The sequence below is a fragment of the Typopeltis vanoorti genome, chromosome 13 (genome assembly GCF_054136105.1).
Source record: "Typopeltis vanoorti isolate ZY-2024b chromosome 13, IOZ_Tvanoo_1.0, whole genome shotgun sequence".
NCBI classification, from domain to species: domain Eukaryota; kingdom Metazoa; phylum Arthropoda; class Arachnida; order Uropygi; family Thelyphonidae; genus Typopeltis; species Typopeltis vanoorti.
In genome coordinates, this window is record NC_143561.1 from 13,873,471 (window position 1) to 13,897,547 (window position 24,077).

At 35.9% G+C, this 24,077-nt stretch overlaps 1 protein-coding gene across 3 annotated transcripts in view; it reads right to left on the reverse strand.

Annotated features, from left to right (window-relative positions):
- Positions 1 to 24,077, reverse strand: part of LOC150099942 (deoxycytidylate deaminase) — a 69,586-nt gene that overhangs the window by 11,547 nt on the left and 33,962 nt on the right. For all 3 annotated transcript variants that reach the window (XM_090402850.1, XM_090402848.1, XM_090402849.1), the window contains exon 5: positions 5,711 to 5,924. In XM_090402850.1, coding sequence (XP_090258976.1) covers positions 5,711 to 5,924 — 214 coding nt within the window. The remainder of the gene's footprint in view (positions 1 to 5,710; positions 5,925 to 24,077) is intronic.

The window sequence follows — 24,077 nt, forward strand, 5'->3', positions numbered from 1 at the left end:
GATTTCCCTAGATTACAACATGAATTAGCTTAGTGTAAATAAATACTTAAACACATTTTACAGAGTGAAAATGCTTTTTAATACTGTTATTTAAAAAAATACAATTATCTTGCAAAGACAAGATCATGTGACTGAGTACATTTTGAAGTGAGTCTGGCTCCACAGTGAGTGCCTGAATTATTTAAAGCACTATCTCGGGTTTTGATTATACCTAGTTTTTGTTGATGGCATGAGCTTGCTTGTAAGTACCTGCCTGTGTGGGTTTCTTTCCTATAGATATTCTAATGATAATCCTTCAGCAAATCCGTCCAGCATCCTTGTCCAGGAATGATGGATAATCTGTCATTCCTGGACAAGGATGTCCAGGAATGACGATTTTTTGTTCTTTTCTACTCCTTATGTGAATTTGATTTTTGGATGTTGATTATTCAGAAAATATAGAAAAATTTCAAGCTCTTTGTGGGTATGTTTCTAAATGATAAAGATGTAATTGGCATATCTCCACCAGGTTTTAAGGTCCCCTATGCTATAGCTACTTCCTTAAATTGTTCCATGTATAAGTTGATGATCAGAGTCAACAAAGGCAAGCCAATTGTAAGACCATATATTTGGAGTAAAAATTTCCTTTCCTAGTCGCCTCCTTCCATACCAGCAACTGTACAAAGTAAGCTTCCTGTGGCCTTTCTTCAGAAAGACACCAGAAGAATATTTGACAACATGAACACTACAAAGTTGTCTAGTCCTGATGGCATCTTTCCTAATGTACTCAAACGTCATGCATCAGAGCTAACACTTGCCCTCTATCATCTCTTCAACTGCTATACCCAGCTGGCACCTATCCCATTTCATGGAAACTAACATATATCAAATCTGTTACAAAAATGCCTACCATCCAACTACTGCCCAAATGTCATCACCTTGGTCCTCTCCAAAATAATGGAGAAAGTTATCAATAGTCTACTGCTTCACTACCTAGGAGCTCACCAGTTAATCAGTGACCACAAGTATGGATTCCATGAATCCAGATCCACAGCTGATATCTTAGCTTACATTACTCATCACTGGACACGTACCATGGAAAGGTTCAGTTAAACGTGTACTGTTGCCCTTGACATTTCCAAAGTGCCTGCCTTTCTTTGATCTATCTGCCACCCTCTGTAACTGGATAGTCAGCTTTCTCTCTGGTCATTCAATGCATGTCATGGTGGATGGCATCCTCTCTTCGAGATATGTCACCAATGCAGAAATACCTCAGGGCTTCGTTCTCTCACCTATCCTCTTTCTCTTATACATAAATGACCTGCTCTTAATCACTACAAAGTCTATCCATAGCTTTGCCAATGATAGTACTCTCCACTCATCCTATTCCTTTGACAAACCATGTAGTTCCCAGACATCCCTTAAATCAAGATCATTTACAACCAGTTCCTTAAACACTGATCTCCATACCATCTTTCAGTGGGGCAAGGATAAGATGCAGTCCTGCCTTTTTTCTTGCAAAAGGAATCTCATTTCATCTTTCTTCAACCTCAGTAATACACACATCAACAGACAGATGAACCCTCTCTCCTTGGACTGACATTTACCTCGAACCTCTCTTGGTACAAACACATCACATCAATAGCAGCTTCTTAAAAACTAGGCATTCTTTTCTGCTCAAGGAGTTATTTTACACCCACCCAGCTATTAACCTTATATAAATCCAAAATCCCCCCATCCTTAGAATACTGTACACACATTTGGGGTGGTGCACCTAAAACTTCCTTAAAAATTCTTCATGCTGTCCAGAGGAAAGCAATTTTGCTAACAGATGCAATGTTTCAGCTCTGTATCTCTTCTTCTAGAGGTACTTCCATGGTCGCTGCTCCAGCAAATTGGCAAACATCATTCCTACACTTGCTCTTAGGCCTGTTAAAATAAGAGCAGCAACTGTCCAACATCCCTTTACAGTACAAATGCAAACTCACTGAATCTGCTTCTCTTCCTCATTTATTCCATTTACCTCTGTCCTCTGAAACAGCCTTCCCCATGATGTATTTCCTAACAATTTCAACCTACAGCTCTTTAAGAAGAATGTCAATAGGTTTCTTCTTTCTCAACTCTTATCTGCACCTCACACACATCACTGATGTGTTATAGGTTTCTGCACCTCTCGTGTTTGGGGAGAAAAAAAAACATGAAGATTTGAGGTAACGATGGAAGAGGCACATGATGTTCGGAGGGAATATTTCTCAAATATATTTCAAGTTTTCCAGTATCTCTATCGATTCTTCCACAGAGAAAATAATGAAACTACATCTAAACTAGCTAACATGTCTGATGGGGAAATGTGAATGTTTATACAAAATGCAACAAGATTTTCAAGTAGGAATTTGTATTCATCGTTATGTTGGAACATGGTGTTAATAATGACTAGTACATGCCCTGAACAAAAATCCAGAAGGTACCTATTAGCTCTGCTCTTTTTTTCCCAAAACATGTCTGCTATTAATTTCTTACGCTGCTGTTTAGATTGTCAACAAGAACCAACTTTTTCATTTTTGTCAGCAGCTTTCTCTAATGACTTGAAAAATTCCCCTGCTTCTTTCTTAGCAGAATCTTCTGTGGGAGTACAGGCACAAATAAGTTTCATTGTTCCATTGCCTATCATTCAAGAAGATAACTTCATGTTTAGTGTTGAACAGTACAGCTATTCCTTCCTTTCCCTGATCATTATTGCCTGAATATAGCATCTTGTTGTTATTCAAAAGAATCACCTGTTTTTGTTTTGGAATGGCATGTGACTAATTATTTTGCCAGTTGCTTCTTTTCCATTGATACTTCTTATGTTAATGGTGCTTATCTTGATTTCTGCTGATGATGAGTTTGTTCCATAGCTGACTTTTTCACTGTTTGCCCTAGTTCCCTGATAAAAACAGTAGAGGCTTGCTTAACCAGATGATGCCCTTAGTCATCTGGTTAAGCAAGTTAGCATATTTCATTGTTTTGCACCATTATGTTTATTTTTTGGTTAAAGCAATACAGAATACAATTTAGCTCACTAAACTCGAACTGCCAGTTCATTCAGTATCCATGTATATATCTACTGGTGAGGTGCATAACAAGAAGGTGAGGAGTGGACATTAGGAGAGAAGTATAAGTTGGTTCTCCATTCCTTAAAAGGCTATGTGGAGATCTCCTACCAATCATCCAGCTTTAACCCTTAAGCAACCTAAAACTCAAGTATAAAATATACCGTTGACCCTTGAACAATACGGGGTCCATCCCCCCCCCCTTCACAGTCAAAAATCTGCATATAACTTTGACTCCCCAAAAACTTAACTACTAATAGACTACTGTTGACTGAAAGCCTTAAATAACATAAACAGTCGATTAACACATATTTTTTATGTGATATGTATTATATACTGTATTGTTACAATAAAGAAAGCTAGAGAAAAAAAAATTTCTCTAGCTTTCTTTATTATATAGAAAATATTAAGAAAATCATAAGGAAGAGAAAATACATTCACAGTACCGTACTGTATTTATCGATACCATAAGTTTACGTCGTCTGTATACAAGATGAATCGTCTGGCTGTCAGTACCTACATCAATATTGTTTTATACAATACAAAACACTGTAAATGTTATACATATTATTAACACTAGACGTCAAAAATGGAAAGACATAGTTAAAAAGAAATTCATATTTACAGGTATAACGATTCGTGTATTGATAACGAAGAAGCAACAATATGATTGCTTTATGGTAGCCTAGCCTATATACTAATGAATGAATCATTATAAAAATTTTATTTTATGCAAATTAATTAAATTTAATTAATTAATAACAGTTAAATTTTATGCATTCATGATTTAATACTGCATTTTTATGTTTGTTTACATTTCTCTTGACTGCAAATGGAATCAGTACAGTCTGTAAGTGTTTGTGTGCATTTTATGGTAAATGATAAAATAGACTAGTATCTACATATATTTTATGCATTCATGGCATACTTAATCTTTTTGATATTTCTAAGCTATACAGTTTGTCTGTGAGTTTTTTCAAATTGTCGCAAATCTCCAAAAAATTCTCCAATATATTTATTGAAAAAATCCACATATAAATAGATCCGTTTTTCAACTGTATAATTGTGCTTATCTTGAATTCTGCTGCTGATGAGTTTGTTCCAGTAGCTGACCTTTCAATGTTTGCCGAAGTTCCCTGACAAAAACAGCAGAGGCTTGCTTAACCAGATGACACGACACCCCTAGTCAGGTTTGTTTGTATGTTTGTTTCTGGTTTAAGTAAATCTCAAACTGCCAGCCATCATTGTTCATTCAGCATCCATGTAGATACTTACTGGTGAGGTGCACAACAATATTATCAACAGAAGTGATGACATTTTGAAATTATATAATTAAATATATTTCTTAACTATGTGTAAAAATCACTAGTAAGAAAATATTCTTGGGTGAAAATACGTAGTGCAATAGTTAATAACAAATTTACATGCACACTGTTTGAAAACAAGTCAATGGATACCTCCATGGGCAAGGTGCCTTGTGCCATGTAACAAGTCACATGCTTGTAGCCAGTGTAAATTGGAGGAATACGATGCTTCAAAGTCAGTGCAACTGTGTATGGGTGAAATGGCTGGCTGTGAGAATGGAACTGACTGAGTTTGAAAGCAGCGTTTTGATTGGATATCATGTTGTAGGCCTATCTGTTCAGCAAATTCTTAACAAATTGGGACATCCCAGGTAAACAATCAGTGATACCATACTGAGATGGAAGAACAGGGAGTCAACTGCAAGTGCTACCTGCAGTAGACAACTCACCACTCACTACACGTGACTGTATGGTGATATGAAGAATAATATATAAAAACCGCCATTTGTCAGCCGACATGTTTAATGCGGAGTTCCAGGCATTGACTGGAACACTAATCTGCACAAAAACAATTAAAATAGAGGCTCACAACATGGATTTCTGTGGCAGGATCACAATATGAAAGCTGCAGATTACCCAAACCAATAAGCAGCATCATCTTCAGTGGTGCAAAGACCATGTACAGTTGGACATGGAAGCTTGGAAAGCTGTGTTATGGAGCCTCTACTGAACAGATGGATGGGTGTGGATGAGGCAGATGCCTGGCGAACGTCTCTTACCAGAGTGCATAATCCTAACTATGAAATTTGGAGGTGGCAGTATGATGGTTCGGCCATGAACAAAGAACTAAGAGAGGTATCTGAACATTCTGGATAATGAAATGATTCCTACTTTGTGGCATTTCTATGGAACCGACTATTGTCTCTTTCAGCATGACAATGCACTGTGTCATAAGGCTGCCGCTGTAATTGCATGGTTTGTGGACATGAATGTCACCAAACTTAACTGGCCTCCACAGAGCCTTGATCTCAACCTTATTGAACATCTGTGGGATGAACTGGAGCATCAGGTGAAGTCAAGGGATGCCTGCTCCACAACAGTCCAGGACCTCATTACATTACATTTGAAGAATGGTTCAAAATTCCCATTGATCACTATTATACACTTGTGGAAAGTATGTTCCATAGGATTGCTGCAGTCATCGTAGTGAAAGGAGGGTCACCCCCCTGCATCTCTTATTAAGGCGAGCACCATGGCTGTTTGTTCCACACACATGGTGTCCATTGACTTCTTTCCAAGTAGAGTGTGTGTATTAATATAACCACAGTAACATACCTATACTTGATTCCTGCCAAATCCAAAAGCCGCCGAGAAGCAACTGTTGAAGGCTTATTGTGGTTTTTATCAGACATATATACCACCTCTTTGATTCCTGATTGTATAATAAGTTTGGCACACTCATTACAGGGAAAAAGAGCGACATAAATAATGCAGTCTTTAACATCAACACTGTTTTTGTTAAGAATGGCATTCATCTCAGCATGACACACTAAAGAAAGAAAAATAAATAAATAAATGTTGACAACTACTCTCCCTTTTTGCTATTCTATATTACTCCATTTGAAAATGATTAATCTGTTTTTGTAAAATTAACTAGAAATTCACACAGACAATAGTCATCATTTATTCATTCTGCCAATAACAGATATAAAATATTGAAAATAAAACAGAAATATCAAAGCACTACATGGTAGGTCATAACTGATGTTATAATGCAAACTTCTTTAGCCTCTTTCTACCCACTGAGGGATATAGTCCTCCCGTTAACTTTCTAGATCTGTCTGTCTTTACCTGATGTCAATCATATTGTGTCAAACCTTTGTAGATCATCCCTCCATCTTGTTCTCTGGCAACCTTTCCATCACTTGGTATCCACCCAGTGTTTAATTTTGTCTACCTTTCATTTGGAAGTCTACTTATATCGCCAACCCATCTCCATTTACATGCTTTACAGCACTTCACAATATCTTCTACTCCAGTCACCTCTCTAATTCTAGTATTTCTTATTCTATCCCTTTTTGTTATTATTATTATTATCCCAAGACTCCCACACAGCTCATCATACAGTGCCTTAAATACATTCAAATTCCTTGCAAACATCACACTCTCAGGCAATGCATTCCAATCATTCACAACACTCCATGCAAAAAAAACTGCTTCTCACTCCCCTGCTCACAGATACAGCTTCCAGAGATGACCTCTTGTTCTCCCCTTGTCTGCCACCATTTTATGAAAAACTTTTTCAACATTAATCTTATACCAACCCTTTACCAACTTATATCTACCCCTTTCTATCACATCACCCCTCTTCCTCCTGCCCACTAGACTGAAATTTGCAACCTTTCTTCATACTCAACATTCCAGAGACCAGATATTACCCTAGTCAATTGCCTGTGAAACCATTCCAATATCTTTGTCCTTTTGAAAACCAGGTGACCAAATCTGTGCACAGCAGTGCATATGAGTCCTAATCAAGGCCTTATACAATGGAAGCAGAATTTCCTTACTTCTACAAGTTTGTTCCTCTGCATCATTGCCAGAATTTTTTGTGTTGTCCTATTATGACCCAACCCACACACAGATTATAACCATCCATAGACTACTAAAAAATGTTACTTCCTGGCAGGAAGTAACATTTTTTTAGAAGGTATAACCAACAAACTAAAACCCTATAATTCAGGACCCCCCCTATATTTATGGACTTCCAAAAATCCATAAAGTGGATGTACTTCTATGCCCAACTGTAGATGATATAGACTTACCTAATTACAAACTAGCTAAACATGTAGCCAAAGTGCTTTCCTGTACTGCTGGCAATACCTTGTCACATATAAAAAAAAAAACTCAGTCCATTTTAAGTCCAGTATACAAGAACCCCCCCCCCACTGACTTAATGGTCAGTTTTGATGTCTCTCTTTATTCACAAATGTCCCATTTAAAGACACCTTGGCAATTATCCAAACAGAATTTCCTCCTGATATCTCAGCCCCTTTTCAGTTCACTATGAACTTGAGCTATTTTGTGTGTCAATGAAAATTCTACAAACAAATCGAGGTTACAGCCATGGGCTGCTTTCTTCCGCTCTCCCAAACCTACTATTTGGCTATGCTATGTGGATGATGTGTTTGCAATTTGGGCATATGACCGGGACACCTTACACACTTTCCTTTCCCATTTTTGAAAAGCCAACATCAAAGAAACCAATTCACGAAAGAAACAGAAGTAACAACAGTCTGCACTTCCTGGACACCCTACTTACAAGACAACCAAATGGATCTCTGACCTTCACAATCTAGAAAACCAAAAGACACAGGTAGATACATCCATCAACAGTCACATCACCCCCCCCCCCCATTTGGAACTATAAAAACTTGAGTCCACCAGGCAAAATTAATTTGCTCAGATAACAATGCACTCAACACAGAACTCACACACATAAAAAACACTTTTTAGCAATGGTTACACCTCCCAACAAATACAAAGAATTTTAATGCCACATACCCCCCCCCCCCCCAACATAGATTACAGAAAATCTATCACCATACCCTATATTATTATTATTAAGAGAGACCTCCTGGGCGTAAGGACATCATCAAGTGAGGCAACATACTACACTCACCAGCTATCATACTTATTCTTGAATTCATTCATACCGCTTGCACACACCACATCCAATGGCAATCCATTCTAATGATGCACCACCCTATGAGAGAAAAATCTAGCCCTCACCTCCTCCTTAGTAGCATTCATTCTCAGCTTCCAAGGATGCACTCTTGTCCTTTCCCCATCCTCCATAAAATGAAAAATTCATCAACTGAAATCCTGTGATCCTTTCAGAAGTTTGTAAGTCTCAATTATATTATCCCACTTTCTCCTGTTTGCTATCCTGGCATAGGATGAATATCACAAAAATGGTATAGAGTACTTTATTTTCTTTTACAGAGTATTTCTGCAAAGGAGTTAAAGTTAGTGATCAGTTTATCAAATATACTTCCATTATCCATGAACTCGACCACCGTCAAAAATAGGATATATCAAGGCCAGCCAGACACTGAATGATAAGTGTGTTCTGTTAGTCTGTAATCACAAACAAGCAGAAGAGCACAGAAGAAAAGTGAGCCAGCATATCAAAGGAGTTGTTACCATGCTGGCAATATTCATGTATAACAGTGTTTAGGAACAGTTAAATTAAAAATGCCAAGAAATTATATTAATATTTAATCCTTTATCCAATTACAGAAATTGTCAGTAAGAAATTACAATAAGCAATAGTCCATATATTAAGAGAGACCTCCAGGGAGACAGGGACTCATTGAGGGAGACGACATATTACACACACCAGCTATCATACTTTTTCTTGAATTCATTCACACTGCTTGCACGTACAATACCCAATGGCGATCCATTCCAATCATGAACTACTCTATGAGAGAAAACAAGATCCCGCCTCCTTCTTGGCAGGCATTCTTAGCTTCCAAGGATGCACTCGCATCCTTTCGCCACCTCCATAAAATGAAAAATTCCATCAACTGAAATCCTGTATAACTCTTTCAGAAGACTGTAAGTCCCAATCATATCAGTCCTCTCTTTTTTCCTAGCAAAATCTCACCAATATAATACGATATTGGATATCTAATCATGCCAAAATGACTTTACATTGAACTCTAATCCATTTTTTCATGCTCACAATTCAGCCTATTCAAATCATTCTGCAAATACTGACAGGTCATGAATGCTGCATATCAGCAGCATTCCTGATTACCCAACCTACAAGGGTGGTCTGAAAAGTTCTCGGCATAACAACGAAAAAACGAATAATTCCAAAATTATTTTTATTTTTCAACATAATCTCCCTTAAGACTAATACATTTATTCCAGCGATGCTCCAGCACCATTATCCCATCCCTGTAGTGGTTCTCAGTAAGATCTGCAAAATACCCTTCTACAGCTGCAATCACCTCTGGATTTGAAGAAAAACTCTGACCAGTGAGGAAGGGTTTCCGTTTTGAGAAGAGATGCAAGTCAGAGAGAGCCAAATCTGGGGAATAGGGTGGATGTTCCAACAATTCATAGTGCAGATCCCTTAATTTTTCCTTTGGCAAGTTATTTTGCCAAAACACCTTTGTGGGCAGGTGCGCATTGTCCTGATGAAAGATGATTCCTTCTTCTTCTGCAAACAGGGTCTTTTCTCGCGAATTTTTTCATTTAGTCTGGTTAAAAGATCAGAATAATATTCCCCGGTTATTGTTTTACCCTTTTCAAAATAATTAATAAACAAAATGCCTTTAACATCCCAAAACACCAATGCCATGACCTTTCCTGCTGATGGAACCAACTTTGTCTTCTTTGACACTGAACAACTGGCTTCTGTCCACTGTTTGGATTCTGGTGTGTATAATGGTGAATCCAAATCTCATGTAATAAATCGATGCACAAACTCAGTTTTATTTTTGTTAAATGCTCCAAGCACTGTTCAGAGATTTTCATGCGAGTTCATTTTTGATCTGCTGAGAGCAAGTACAGCACCCATCTTGCACAAAGCTTTTTCACATGCAATTCTTCAGGCAAAATAGATCCTACACATTCTTTTGAAATGCCCATAGTTTCAGAAATTTTGTGCATTTTAATTCATTGATCATCCAATACTGTATTGTGCACTTGATCAATAATTTCTGGTGTTATTACACTTTTTGGATGTCCTTCGTGTGGATCATCTTCAAGACTGGTATGGCCACGTTTTAAACTCGACAGCCCATTTCTTAATTGTCGAAAATGAAGGAGAAGAGTGCCCATAAACTTTTATGAACTTCTTTTGGTGTTAAACCTTCTTTTACAAAGAATTTTATAACTGCACGATACTCAATTTTATCCATTTCAAGAGATACAGAACAACACTTTTGCTTCAGACAGCTATATAAAACAAACTACTTGATACTGATTTTAAGAGGAACCTGTGGCATAGTAAATTAATTAATAAAGAAACACGTAAAAACCACAGTGATATCTTTAATTAGTAAAAGGACAAATATTTCGTACTTTATGTGCTCTATAAATCTCTAATTCATAGAGCATATAAAGTTTGCTCTTCCCCAATAATCTTACAACAAGAACTTTCCATCATTAAAGAGTTAATGGAATCAAATGATTACAACTCCAATCAAATCCAACAGATACTTGACTGTTATGTTCCAATACTTACAGTTTCTTCAACAGTCCGCAGAGTTCCTATTCCGTACATACCAGGAATCTCAGAACCTATAGGTAGAATTCTGAAAAAGTATCAATTGATTCCAACATATATTCCTATCAACAAAATTTCTTCTTTATTACCTTCTACAAAGGATAAACTGTCTTCTCTATCTTTGGCTGGTGTTTACCAAATACCTTGCGAATGCGATGGTTCTTATTTTGGACAAACTGGCCGTTCTTTGGAAAAAAAGAACATCAATATTATATTGATTATAACAAACCTCTGAAGTCTGGTCTGGTGCAGCACAGTACTGACTCTACTCATAGTGTCCAATGGGATAAAGCTGTTCTCCTCCATAGATGCAGATTCAAATATGAACACTTATTCAAAGAAAGTTGTGAGACTATCTTACACCGACTGAATTTAAATAGAAATAACTGTCTGTCTCTCTCAAACATCTGGGAGACTTTTATCTCATGTAAAAAACCATTTATCTTAATAGATTAAATTTGTTATTTTCTATTATTTCCTAGCATGCAGTAACAATTATATTTTAATAGGTGATGCACCGAACGTCTTGCTTGTATTCCATTCATATTACTGTAATAGACACTGAAGATGTACTATTAATTTTAGTACGAAATATTTGTCCTTTTACTAATTAAAGATATCACTGTGGTTTTTACGTGTTTCTTTATTAATTAATTAAACTGCTTGATAGAATGACTTGCAATTTCACATTGATGCTTATGACAGATGTACCAACTTAGAATGAAAAAAATCTTGCCATCAATGGTCGAGAACTTTTCAGACCACCATCATCAGCAAATAGCTGTACATTGCCTGTCAAATTCATCGCAATATCATTAATGTACAGGTTGAATAACAGTGGACCAAGGACTAATCCTTGTGGTACACCACTGGTTACCTTAAATCTTGTGCCATCCTCCTCTTATCCACACTAATATTTTATAATCCAAACTCATATTCTCCAATTTATGCAACAGTTTTCCATGCTGTATTCTGTCAAAAGCCTTCATAAAATCCAAAAGTATCATGGTGCATCCATTCCCTTTGTCTAGTTCAATGGTAACATTATTATAGAATGTGAGCACATTGCTAAAACTTGACCTTCCCTCAGTAAACCCTTGCTGTTCAAGCAAAGTAGAGATTCACTGTCAACCCATTTCTGAATGTGAGCCTTAAATAATTTTTCAAACTCTTCACCACTACTCTGGAGATACTGAGTGGTCAATAGTTGGATAAATCGACCAATCAGTATCTCCAGAGTGGTGGTGAATTGTTATTCAGTTTATGCAACAGCTCTAGTACTCCTCTTCATACATCCGAGTTTCTTCATTCAGTGAACAGGTAGCAATGAACTCAATGTTGCATACACCAGGTTGATAGCTTTTAGCAAAACATTGTTTTAGCAGAAGACGTTGTTCACCAGTTGAACAACATCTGCATCTGTCATCACCCTCACACCATCTGCATTCAGAAGTGATTCTTTCATATTCTTTCTTTTACATTCAGCATATCGATAAAATTCTTGTGAGTTCTCTTTAGCTTGCAAGAGCCAGTTTCTTTTCATACTCAGACTTAGCTTTCCATAGCAACAGTTTGACTATTCTAGTTGCTGCTTATAATTTTCACAATGGGCATCATCCTTATGCATGCAGTATTCCTGCCACATCATCTCTTTCTTATGAATCCCTTGCTTAATAAGATTGCACATCCATTTGACTCCAACCCTATTTATTCTTCGAACTCTCAGGACACATTCTGATATGGAATCATTTAAGTATTTTTTAATGCTTCCAGGTTGGACAAACAGGTAGGACACCCGACATCTGCATATCAGAGCACCAGGATTACATCCAATTCCACCACTACGGCCACTCAGGATTAGCAGACCATGCCTGGATACCTGGGTAAGGATCCGTTGGAAAAAAGCCACCTTACACCACCAAAGCAAATTCAAGTTTGAGAGGCTTTTCCTCAAATCAGTTGAAGCCATTACCAATTATCCCAACCTAAACAAATATGGTTGTATCAGATTCCCCCTCAAATGGGAAACCCTCATCTGCAGACGGTCAGCCCAATGACCAAGAACACCCAACCAAAGCCAATAGGTGGTATGCTTGTAGGACTAGATCTTCCTGTACAGGGCTGTCGCCAGATTAGATCGCACCCTGAGGCAAACAATTAAATATCGTCCGATGGATTATATGACAAAAATATTAAAAAATCTCCAATTGCCATTTGGTTTTTATTACAAGAGGAGCATTAATGCAAAACGATTACATAATAATATTAATTAAATGTTTGCTCTAAGGGGATATCGCACAATAAAACTGTTTATAAGCTCTTCTAAATTTAAATTATAAGCTATGTCTGCCTCTATCGATATAGTTGCTAGACCAACCAATCTTTCTTGGGTTATTGCTGTTCGCAAATAATTTTTAATCAGTTTAAGCTTGGAAAAACTTCTTTTTGCACTTGCTACATTAACAGGAATTGTTAGCATAGTGATGCCGCCTACCTCAATATGGCTGAGCGAGCGCTCTTAATAAGCCTCGGGGTGAGGCAGGCTGCCTCTATCCTACACCCTGTCGATGGTACCGTTCCTGTATCTCTCCATTTTTTTCTACTTTGTCACTGAAGTGTGCCTATGTCTAATACAAGTGTATTAGACATAGACAAAGTTAAGTCGGCAACATCTATGATGATGCCGACTTAACTTTGGCAAAATATAGGATAGTAAATAAATAATTTTATTTATTAACCAATACATTAATTTCCTTAAACTTTATATAATACGGAATTATCCACTCCCTTGGAACCTTGCAGAGCTAAGACTTAGGCTGAACAACGTCATCAGAGACAATGCCAATTTTCTTGAACATCCACATAGTACACAGGCTAACATTCAATCCAGTCTCAGTCCTGTATTCACATTGATATTTTTCAATATGTTGAGCACCTTTTGTTCAACTACCTCAATTCTGAGAAGAGCTCTGTTACATCAGCAATTGCAAAATCTCCACCTAAACAATACAACTTGGTAAAGCAATCATTCAACAACACAACTATTTCTTTTGCCTCTATCACCTTCCTACCATCAGCAGTGATTAGATTTATGTTTATTTATATTTATAAATATAAAAAGTTATATTTCTTTAACTGTCTAATTGGCCCTGCAGATTGTGTTTCTGTTCTCCAACCTACAGGCTACAAGAGCAGCAGAGAATGAATGTCACAGGATGGTAAATAATTTTCATTACCCAATAAGAGATGACCACTCTGCTTGCTGGATGCTTGCAGTGGTTTGAAAAATGCTAGGTTTGGTCTCTACCCATTTCCAGATCATCTAAACCTCAGTACTTCCACAGCACTGATATGGCATAGGTTAAGTCAATTTTATTTTTGTTGGGGATGTCTTAAAAAAAAAAAAAAAAAAAAAAACCTCTATGGATCAAGTTCTTGGTAAAACTTATTTTCTGAGAAAAGTGATGAGATAGGAGTCCTTGTGGAATCAATATTGGTTGGTCTTCAAGAAACTACAAAAGCTAAGTTACCACCTAATTCACATATAAAGGACACCTGGGAATGGACAGTGGACATTGGCATTCAAAAATGTTACATTTCTGATTTCATTTTTGAAATTATGGATTCTACAACTGTGTTAAACTAACTATTTTTATTATCCTGACATTTTGATCTTCATATCAAGATCATCATCTGGAGCATACATAAATATACAAGACAAGCTGAGTTACATTTCAAACCGTAAGCTAGAGAAACAATGATTTGATCACACGCTACTCGCTGTCATTGCCAGAGTAGCGTGTGATCAAATAGTATGGTCAAATAGCATAGTGGCATTGCCAGAGTAGCATCCTTCACTAGAGGTCATGCCAATGACCTCTACTGAAAAAAAAAAACATACATAAAACCAATATATACACATAAACTCCTACCACCACCCTAGGTGTCATCAATACCCTAAATATCATCAACACCCAAAAACTAGGTGTCATCAATACCCTAAAAAACAGGGCTCTGAAGATCTGCTCCAGAACAGGACTGAAAGACGAATTTAAAGTGATCAGCAATATTTTTCAAAAAAATGGATACAGCCAAAATACTATTAACAAAATTCTCTACAAGACCTCAATGAAAAACAATGACAAACCAGACTACAATAAAACTATAACCATTCCCTACATTAAAGGGACATCAGACAAAATAAGCAGATTACAACAAAAATACAACCTCAAAGCCACCTTTAAACCTCCTGCAAAATTAAAATGCTTACTCAATTCATCCAATGACCCACTCCCTCTGCTGGATCACCCTGGAGTATACCGTATTTAATGCACCTGCAACATACCATACACAGGGGAAACAGGACCACAATTCCGATCAGACAAAAAGAACATAAACGACACATCAAATATAATAATTATGGTGAAGCTGGCCTTTCTGATCATGCCCTGAACACCTTATATAGAATTGACTGGAAAAGCACTAGTTGTCTACATCACACCAAAATATGGTATGAAAGCAAATTTAAGGAAGCCTGTGAGATCATTATCAACCACCCCGATCTAAACAATAATGATGGTCTAAAAATCCCATACATATGGAAGGCATATATTCGTCCCACAAATCCTTCCCCTCTAAGAACAACTATAAACAGGACTGTAGAAAATCTAGGATTCTAAATCTAAAATAACAACTTTAATACTAAAAAATAGGACATCACTGTTAAAGAAAAAACCTGTAAGAAAGAATGTTTATTCATGTTGTAATTTATAAATAATTTTTTTTTTAATCAAAAATAACAATTGTAATAATAGAAATCGGATATCACTGTTACTGGAAGGAAAACTATCTCTAAGCAAGAATGTTTATTCATGTAATCATAAATTAAATCTAGCTTGATGTAATTTTTTTTTTTTTTCACTAGAGGCCATGCCAGTGAGTAGCATGTGATCAAATCATTGTTTCTCTAGCTTACGGTTTTAAATGTAACTCAGCTTGTCTTGTATATTTATGTATGCTCCAGATGATGATCTTGATATGAAGATCGAAACGTCGGGATAATAAAAAGAGTTAGTTAACACGGTTGTAGAATCCATAATTTCAAAAATGAATGCTGATCACTGTGTAACACTAAAAGAAAGGATTACATTTCTGATAAACATTACAACGAGTAAATAAAAGATGCTAAGAGATTTAGTTTCTCTTTTGCAGTATTTTCCCTAGTTGTGCATTCTGTATTTGCCCAATATCAAGTTATTTCAGAAATTTAACTCTGGCAAACTGCTGAATCTTACAACATATAGTATTTTGATGAATGAATGTGTTAATATGCATAATAATGTGCCATGTAAGAACTAAAGCTTATCAACAAATGAAGTGTAGCATGTTAATTGAGATTTTACTTTGATCAGCTATGATAAAACTTATGTGAGGTTGTATAGTAGTTAGTCTGAATGTCTATCTTAAAACTTTCTCTCAAGTATATGACCCTTTCTGGAAGAATTTAGCAACCAGATCACATTTTTTGAGCTGAAACTGTGTTCATCCTCTCTTCATTACTAAACTTTATGAGATGTGGAATTTCTCATTAAATAGAGATGAGTGTGATTCAATCAGTCACATGATACTTTCTTCAATCTGTTCAAGGTTTTTCTGTTCACTATCTTTACATTTCATTCATTCGCTATATCAAGAAATCTGCAAAACCATAAATAAACAGGCTCAGTCCAGTTTCCTTTCTGCATGCATTAGGAGAAGAGTACTTTATCTTACCCAGAGATTCCTTTATATTGACAATAGTATCAGTGATAATGTTATATTTCTAATATTCACTAATTCTTTATATTTTTATGGTCTCTACAAGATGCTCATAGATGCACAGATTTCTGCCATACATCATCATTATCAGCCACTGTCAATCCACTGCTGGATGAAGGCCTTTCTAAGATTACTCCAAAACTGTCTGTCCATGGCTCTCCTTTCCCACGTCACTCCTGCAAATCTGATGATATTATCAATCCATCGTGATTTAGGTCAACAGAAGGCTATACAACAGAAGTACATTAATGCCATTAGTCTAATAGGTAGATTGTTTTTTTTTTTTATTCTAAGAGGAACATGCTGGTTCACAAAATATAATTATGTACTTATTGAAGAGCTTTTACTATGACCTAGTAAAGTTTTAACTCTAAAGGTCTAACTGATCTAATAATTACACTTTGTCAATTTAAGCATAGCCTTTTAATTCCAACACTTCTTTAAGTGCTTACTACTTAATTAATTGGCATACTTTAATATACATTTAAAACTTACAAGATGAGGGAATAAAAATCAACAAATGCAAAAATAAAATTAAAAGATTAACAACGCATCCCTCATGACTAGCAAAGGAACACAGTGAACGGCAAAGCCCCCAAAAGCAAGGTTCAACTGCAGCTTTCTTTTTTTATAATGAGTTTAATGTGTAAATAATCTTTTGTAAATTGCATAAAAAATTGTTCTTTTGTATTTTGCTGTGGATGGGATTCAATCTTCTACTCATAGCCAATTATTTGTCTACTTTTGTAAGTTAGCTACATAACATGTGAGACATCTTAATGCAAAAATTCCATGGATATCAAAAATAAAATAAGTCTTATCTTATAAAACAGACAGTTTTATTTTATAAGTTAAAAAAAAAAAAAAAAAAAAAAAAGGCTCTACAGAAATTATTAGGCTCTGGATGGTTCACATGGCATCAAGTTAAAGCTATGATGGGCTTGATTTCTATGTCATTATCTACTTTTCTTTTTATAGTGAATAATTAGTCTACTCCCTAACATATAATAAAAAAAAAATTGTCTAATGCCTTTTATTCTCTAACAGCAGCAAGCAGAGCTCCAAAAGCCTTAATTTTCTGAAGACAGACTAGCAGCCTGCCTCCATCCTTCATTGATAGTGAGCTTGTTCTTTTCTCATTCTCTCCGGAAAGCCTTGGTAATAGCGTAAGCTCACTATCAATGAAGGCCGAAGAATGGAATCAGGCTGACAGACATGAGCATGGCAGACAAATGCTGTCATTTTGTGGGCCTAAACCTTAACACTCATATTACTGTCTGTAATAGTGTGAGTTCTATGGTTGATTTTTGAGACAAGGTGAAAAAACAGAATTTCAGGGAATAACCCAACTTTGTGTCAGATATATCGACTAAACTTGGGAAGAACGATCCAAAGAAAGGTCAAGTTTTCCTCAACCTGACAACTAGAACCCTATAGGTTCTAGTTGTCAAAGAGCACTATAGGTTCTATTGTGCCCATAGAAAGAGCACAATAGAACCTATAGTGCTCTTTCTATGGGCACCTCAAAGCTATGGAAGTAAACATATGATTTTTTGATTCTGATATGTATGCAGATGATATTTTTGATATTTGAGATTTTGGTGACAAATTTATAATCAATTTTGACCCCAACCTTTCAGTGAAGGTGTAAAATCTCTCATGATATGTGACTTCATAACTTATGTTTGTTTTTATGTTTGTTTTTTTTGTTTAGGAGAATGCATTCAGAAAAATGTTAAATTTTTTGATTGAAATAATCTTTCCTGTAATAATATTGTATTGAGCATTTGTTAAAATAATGTGATGCATGATGTTATGATGTAAGGTTATTAAGTAATGCTAAATCAGTAAGTCTAATGCTAAAATTAGTGAAGAATTTTGAGAATTGCTATAGATGGAAATTTCCAAAGACCTGCAAAGAACGATGCCAGCATGTTTGAAGGTAAATACGCGACCAAATTCGAAAGACATGTGCATGAGCACAATGGAGGTCTGGGCCTACATAATGCAATCGGTCAGGAAGAAATTTTGTCTTAGGATTTTCTAAGTTTTCTCTTACCTGGATCCACTGTCATGCAAGATTCTTTGTCGGGAATTGAAAGAGAAGTGTAATTTGTCTTAGGTTTTTCTAAGTCTTCTCTTACCTGAGTCCACCATCATTATCAGATTTCTGACAGCTGGAATCGCTGTCAGAAATCTAAAGAAATCAGAAATCCATGACAATACTAGTTGGCTATAAGTTTACAAGCTTTTGTAGGGATTATTATGATGAGAAATGGTGAGCAGCTGCTGTTCTGCTTTTAACCTCAAAAGTAAAGCAGTCTGAGTAAATCCTCATATTAATGAAATAAAAAAAAAAAGCAATGGAAGAACAGTATTCTTTATTTTATTATTATTATTTTTTTTTTATCAGTTGAAATTTTTCAGGACTATACAAAATGTTATTCAAGTAATACAAATTTGCTATTTGATTTTAAGCAAAAGATCAATTTCAGCTGTAAAGTGACAAATGCTCCAATAGACAAAAAATAGATTTTGAAATTTTTATTTCGAAATCTAATTTTCTCTAGGTGAATACAACGATAATATATGGACATCTTACCAAGCTACCATATTATGGTCTTCCTCCTGCCATTTGTGGTTTGATTTACTTTCTGGTCATCCAGTACAGGTCATGAATGATGGCATCAGCTTATCAGATTTTTCCATTAATGCTGGGGTACACCAGGGTTCTGTGCACTCGCACACACACTCTTCCTTCTGTCCATGACCTTCTCTTGCTGTAATCTCAAATCATATCTACAGTTTTTCTGCTGAAAATACTCTCCATTTCTCATCATTTGAAAACCTTACAGCAGTCAAAATTCAAGCTTCACGATCTTAAACATTAATCACCTTAGCATTTTCAAGTGCAATGAAGATAATCTAGTGAATTTTAATTCCACATTTCCAAGCCTATTCAAATCTTCCTAAAAAGCCAGTATAGCAACATTATTTCTAATAACTCTCTCTCTCTCTGGAGCTTGACATCACCAAATGATTACATATTTCCCTACAGTCCATTCACAATGTCATTAACTTAATGGTTCAATAGTAATGGCACTAGTGAGGCCTGTGGAATTCTAAATTTACTCTTCTCCTCCTTAAAATTGCTAATTCAATTACTAGCCAATTATTTAAATTCATTTATTACAATTGAGACTTCAACACTTGTCAATCTGTCAAATACCTTTGCAAAATCCAGAAATATCAATACAGTATTTGTATCATATACTAGTTACTTTATTAGAAAATGTGATCAGTTAGACACACACACACGCACGCACGCCCAGTTGTCCTTTAAGAAATCCATGCTAGTCTAAAATGTATGTCATCTTTATCAGTCCAATACCATATGTGATCACTTACTAATTTTCCTCAAATCTTAACTACCACTGAAGAAATGCAAGCTGTTCTATACTGGAATATTTTCAGTTTGAAACTTTCCTTGTAAAACAGGACCATCTTATCTTCTTTTGACTCCTTGTCACCCTTTCATGACGCAACCACTCCTGCTATATTATGTTTCACATTTTCTTCAAATTAGAACTTTCTTTCTTTAAAACTCTCTTTTAAACTTTAAGTTAACCACTTGGCCAATCAGAGCGAAACTCTTATTGATTGAAAAAAAATCACAAATGTACAGTTATTGTAAGTAGTTCTCATCAGTATACATGAAATCAGGTCACAGAAAATACTTGAATGAGATGCAGTAAACTCACTGAAGCAAACACTATAATAAAACTCATTGTACTCATGAGACTGAAAAGTTCCAGTCTCATGAGTACAATGCTATGCTAAAAGAAAAATTTTATTACTGCAAATATTTCATCCCGAAATTAATGGGCCATCATCAGTGCATGTTCACCAGGTGAAGTTAGAACAAAGGATGCTAATCCTATTTACAGAGATGAGCCACGTACTGAATTGCCACTATATTGGCAGTTACAAAATAAAATGAAATTGTAATTAAAGCTAAAATTGAAATTAACATAATTAAATTTTGAAATACAATAAAATTTAAAAAAATTGATATATAAAATGACTGAATGACATAGCATTATTATATATTTAATAAAAAAGCAGGGGAAAAGAGGAAGGGAAGCACATTTGTTTGCCATTTATGAGGATGAGACTCTCCCAAGAGGCAATGGATAGACAACCATTTCAATTTAAGATTGGGTGGTGTAGAAGTATTTCAGCACTCTCTTTAAATAACCACTCAAACCTAAGAGGATACTGTGGTTAGTGTCCACTCCATGCTGTGCAATGCCAGATTTATTGTTGTTGATATAAGATTGGTGTTCTTGCAGTCATTTTTTGGCAGAGCTTCCTGTTTAGCAGAAGTAATCACATTGAACGTGGTAAACACTAGGGAGTGAAGAGAGGGCTGTTCATCTTTCATGTATGGTAATCAGAAGATTTGCTGATAGGTCTTTTCAGGATCTTTGCAACTGCCTCAGAGATGCCAGTGATGCATGGAAACCCTAAACCTGTCTATCAAGTCACTATCCCATAAATTGCTGCCATCTCAGAGGCAACTGCAAAGATTTTGAAACAATACAGTTTAATCTATACATTCTTCCCTATCAAGAAAAGATAAACTGCGCTCTCTTTTCCTCCCTGGTGTTTGCTGCCTCCACTTGTACTTTGGACGAACAAGATGTTCTGTCAAAAAAAAAAACTATAAGGACACCAGTCATATATCATCAATAATAAACCTGAAAAATCTGGCCTTGCAGAACATGGTGTGGACATTAATCCAAATATCTTCTGTCAAATACAATGAATGTCTATCCACTGCCAAGATTTGGGAGAGTCATCCTCATAAATTACAAGCAAGCACCCCCCCCCCCTGCCTTTTTTTTTAAAACATATAATAATGCTATATCACTCAATCATTTTATTTATCTTTTTTTAAATTCTATTTCTAAGTTAATTATTTTAATTTCAGTTTTAGCTTTAATTGCAATCGCATTTTATTTTTGTAACTGCTTGAATCTCCAGATGGCTCAGTTCTGTAAATAGGATTAATGTTCTTTGTTCTAACTTCATCTTGTGATCATGCTGATGCACTCATTAATGATGACCCATTAATTTCTGGCTGAAATCTTTGCAATAATAGAATCATTATTCTTTATTCTTGTGAGTGTCAATTAATTGTTACTATGCCACAAGTGCAATTAAAAACATTCTAACTCCATTCAGCATTTTTTCCCATTAACAACACATTTCCAGACTGGTTTTACTACTCTGCTATTCTATATGAGACCAGCTAATTCATTTCAGTTAAAAGAAAAAGCCCATAAACATTCATCATACCCTGATGAAATCTGAACAAAAATTTCAATTAAAGAATACATATAATGCATCATTCAACTATGCTACAGAGGAATGAATATAACTGTTTGCATAACATCATAAAGCTGTGTATAAAATTTCCAAGACTTTACTGAACTATATATTTATTAAAAGATTGACAAGAAATTTATTGTTGCCTGGGGAAGGAGTGTCCTAGGTTCGATTCCCGTCGGAGACGTGAGGAGCTGAAGGATCTTCCTCAGCCATAGCCAAGTTAGCCGGTCTTGGGCGCGGGCAGTAGGGTTTTTTCCGCCAGTTTATCTGGTGTTTTTCATCCCGCAAGCAGGCAAACCGGCCCCGTGAACACACAGGGATACAGCCAAGAATACCTTGAGGCATAGGAGTGACCATTCTATCCTCGTATTTCGGTTACGAAATCCAAGCATGCTTGGAAGGTTGTGGGCCTTAAAGGCCTGTTAAAGCCATTGGGATAGATAGAGAAATTTATTGTTAGGACAGCTAAGTCACAGTACAAAAAGAAATTGGCTGTACAGGCTAAAGGCAAACCAAAAGAATTTTATCGTTATGCTGCAAGTGAAAGAAGGAATGAATATGGAAAAATAATTTTACTGAATGAAGCAGAGCCCCTGTATCAGAAGCAAATGTGACTGTCCAATAATGAAGTGCTCGCTTTGCTCAGATCTATCAACATGGTGTATGTAACATGATGCGCAAAGTTGCCACTACATTGGATGAAGAGACAGGTGCATGAGAAGAAGGCTCAAGAGCTGTTGAATAACCTGGATAAGAATTCAGCAATAGGATCAGATGAGACATCAGCATTCGGTCAAACTGGCTGCATGTTCCTTGACCTGGTTGTATAATTTGATCCTCAGCTTAGGAAAGATGCAACAGGAATACACGATAGTCCTATTGTACAAGGGTGGTGAAAAAACTGATGCATCAAACTATGACCTACTGGTATCTCTGGAGTAGTTGTAAAGATTTTAGAGAATTTGGTAAGAACTCACATACAGAAATGGGAACAACACTAAAAGGAAGGCCTTGTTTTAGCAATTTGCTTATATTTTATAATAATGTTGTGATTGAGTTAGATAAAGGAAATGGATAAGCTAAAGCATTTGATAAGATGCCACATGGAAGGCTGTTGCATAAACTGAAGAATATGGGATTGGAATATAAACTATTGATCTGGATAAGTGGGGTAACTGACGAATGAATGATAATGGCTGTCGATTTTCAATGTGAGTAAGTGTAAAAGGTATGCATTTTAGTGTGATAAAATTTCAGAATTCCAATGGTATATTATATTAGTTGGATTATGCTACAAGAAACTGATGAGGCTAGGAAGTTTGGAGTTATAATAGATAAGAAATCGTAGTTCAAAAGTCACACTGCAAAAATTGCAACCAACTGCAATACTGAAACAAACATTGACATGTAAAAAGAAAGTCATTTTTTTTCTCTACAAAGCCTTGATCTGACCACGCTTGAACTATTGTATGTATATTTGGTCTACTAGGTTCTTCTGAGGAAATAAATAAGCTGCAGAAAAGGCACAAAGAAGAGTTACAAAGATGATATAGAAATTATGGAATGTAGATTATAAATACAGATTGAGAGAGTATGTGGACTGCAGACATCAGTAAACAGAAGAAAGAGGGAGTGATATGATAGTAGTCTAGAAACTTCTGAAAGTGCATTATAAAATATCAGTTGACAATTTTCATTAGATGGAAGGGAGGGAGAGAGAGAGAGGGGATGAGGGGAAGAACCCTTGGAAACGTGCATGCAGTTAAGAAAGACTGTAAGCTAGATTTTTCTCTCATAGAACAGTGATTTGAGTGGAAGAGTTCACCTGTTTAAACAGTGCATCTGCTGTGAATGAGTTTAAGAGAAGATATGTCAGTTGATGTACTGCCTCCCTCGATGAGTACTTGACTCCCTGGAGGTCTCCAACGATGACAATAATAATAATAATATATTGTCAATCAAAGACAATGAAAATAGGCAGAAACATTGAAAATATCAACTGCATTGTGAATGGAGAACCTATAGAACAAGTAAAACATTTCAGTTACTTAGGCACAATTTTTAGTGAAGATGGTAAATTAAATATGGAAATACACAACAGATTCAATAAAGCTGGTATGGTAGGAAGTCAGCTGAATAAATTTATATGGAATAAGAGAGAAATTAGCCAAAACACTAAATTAGCTGTAC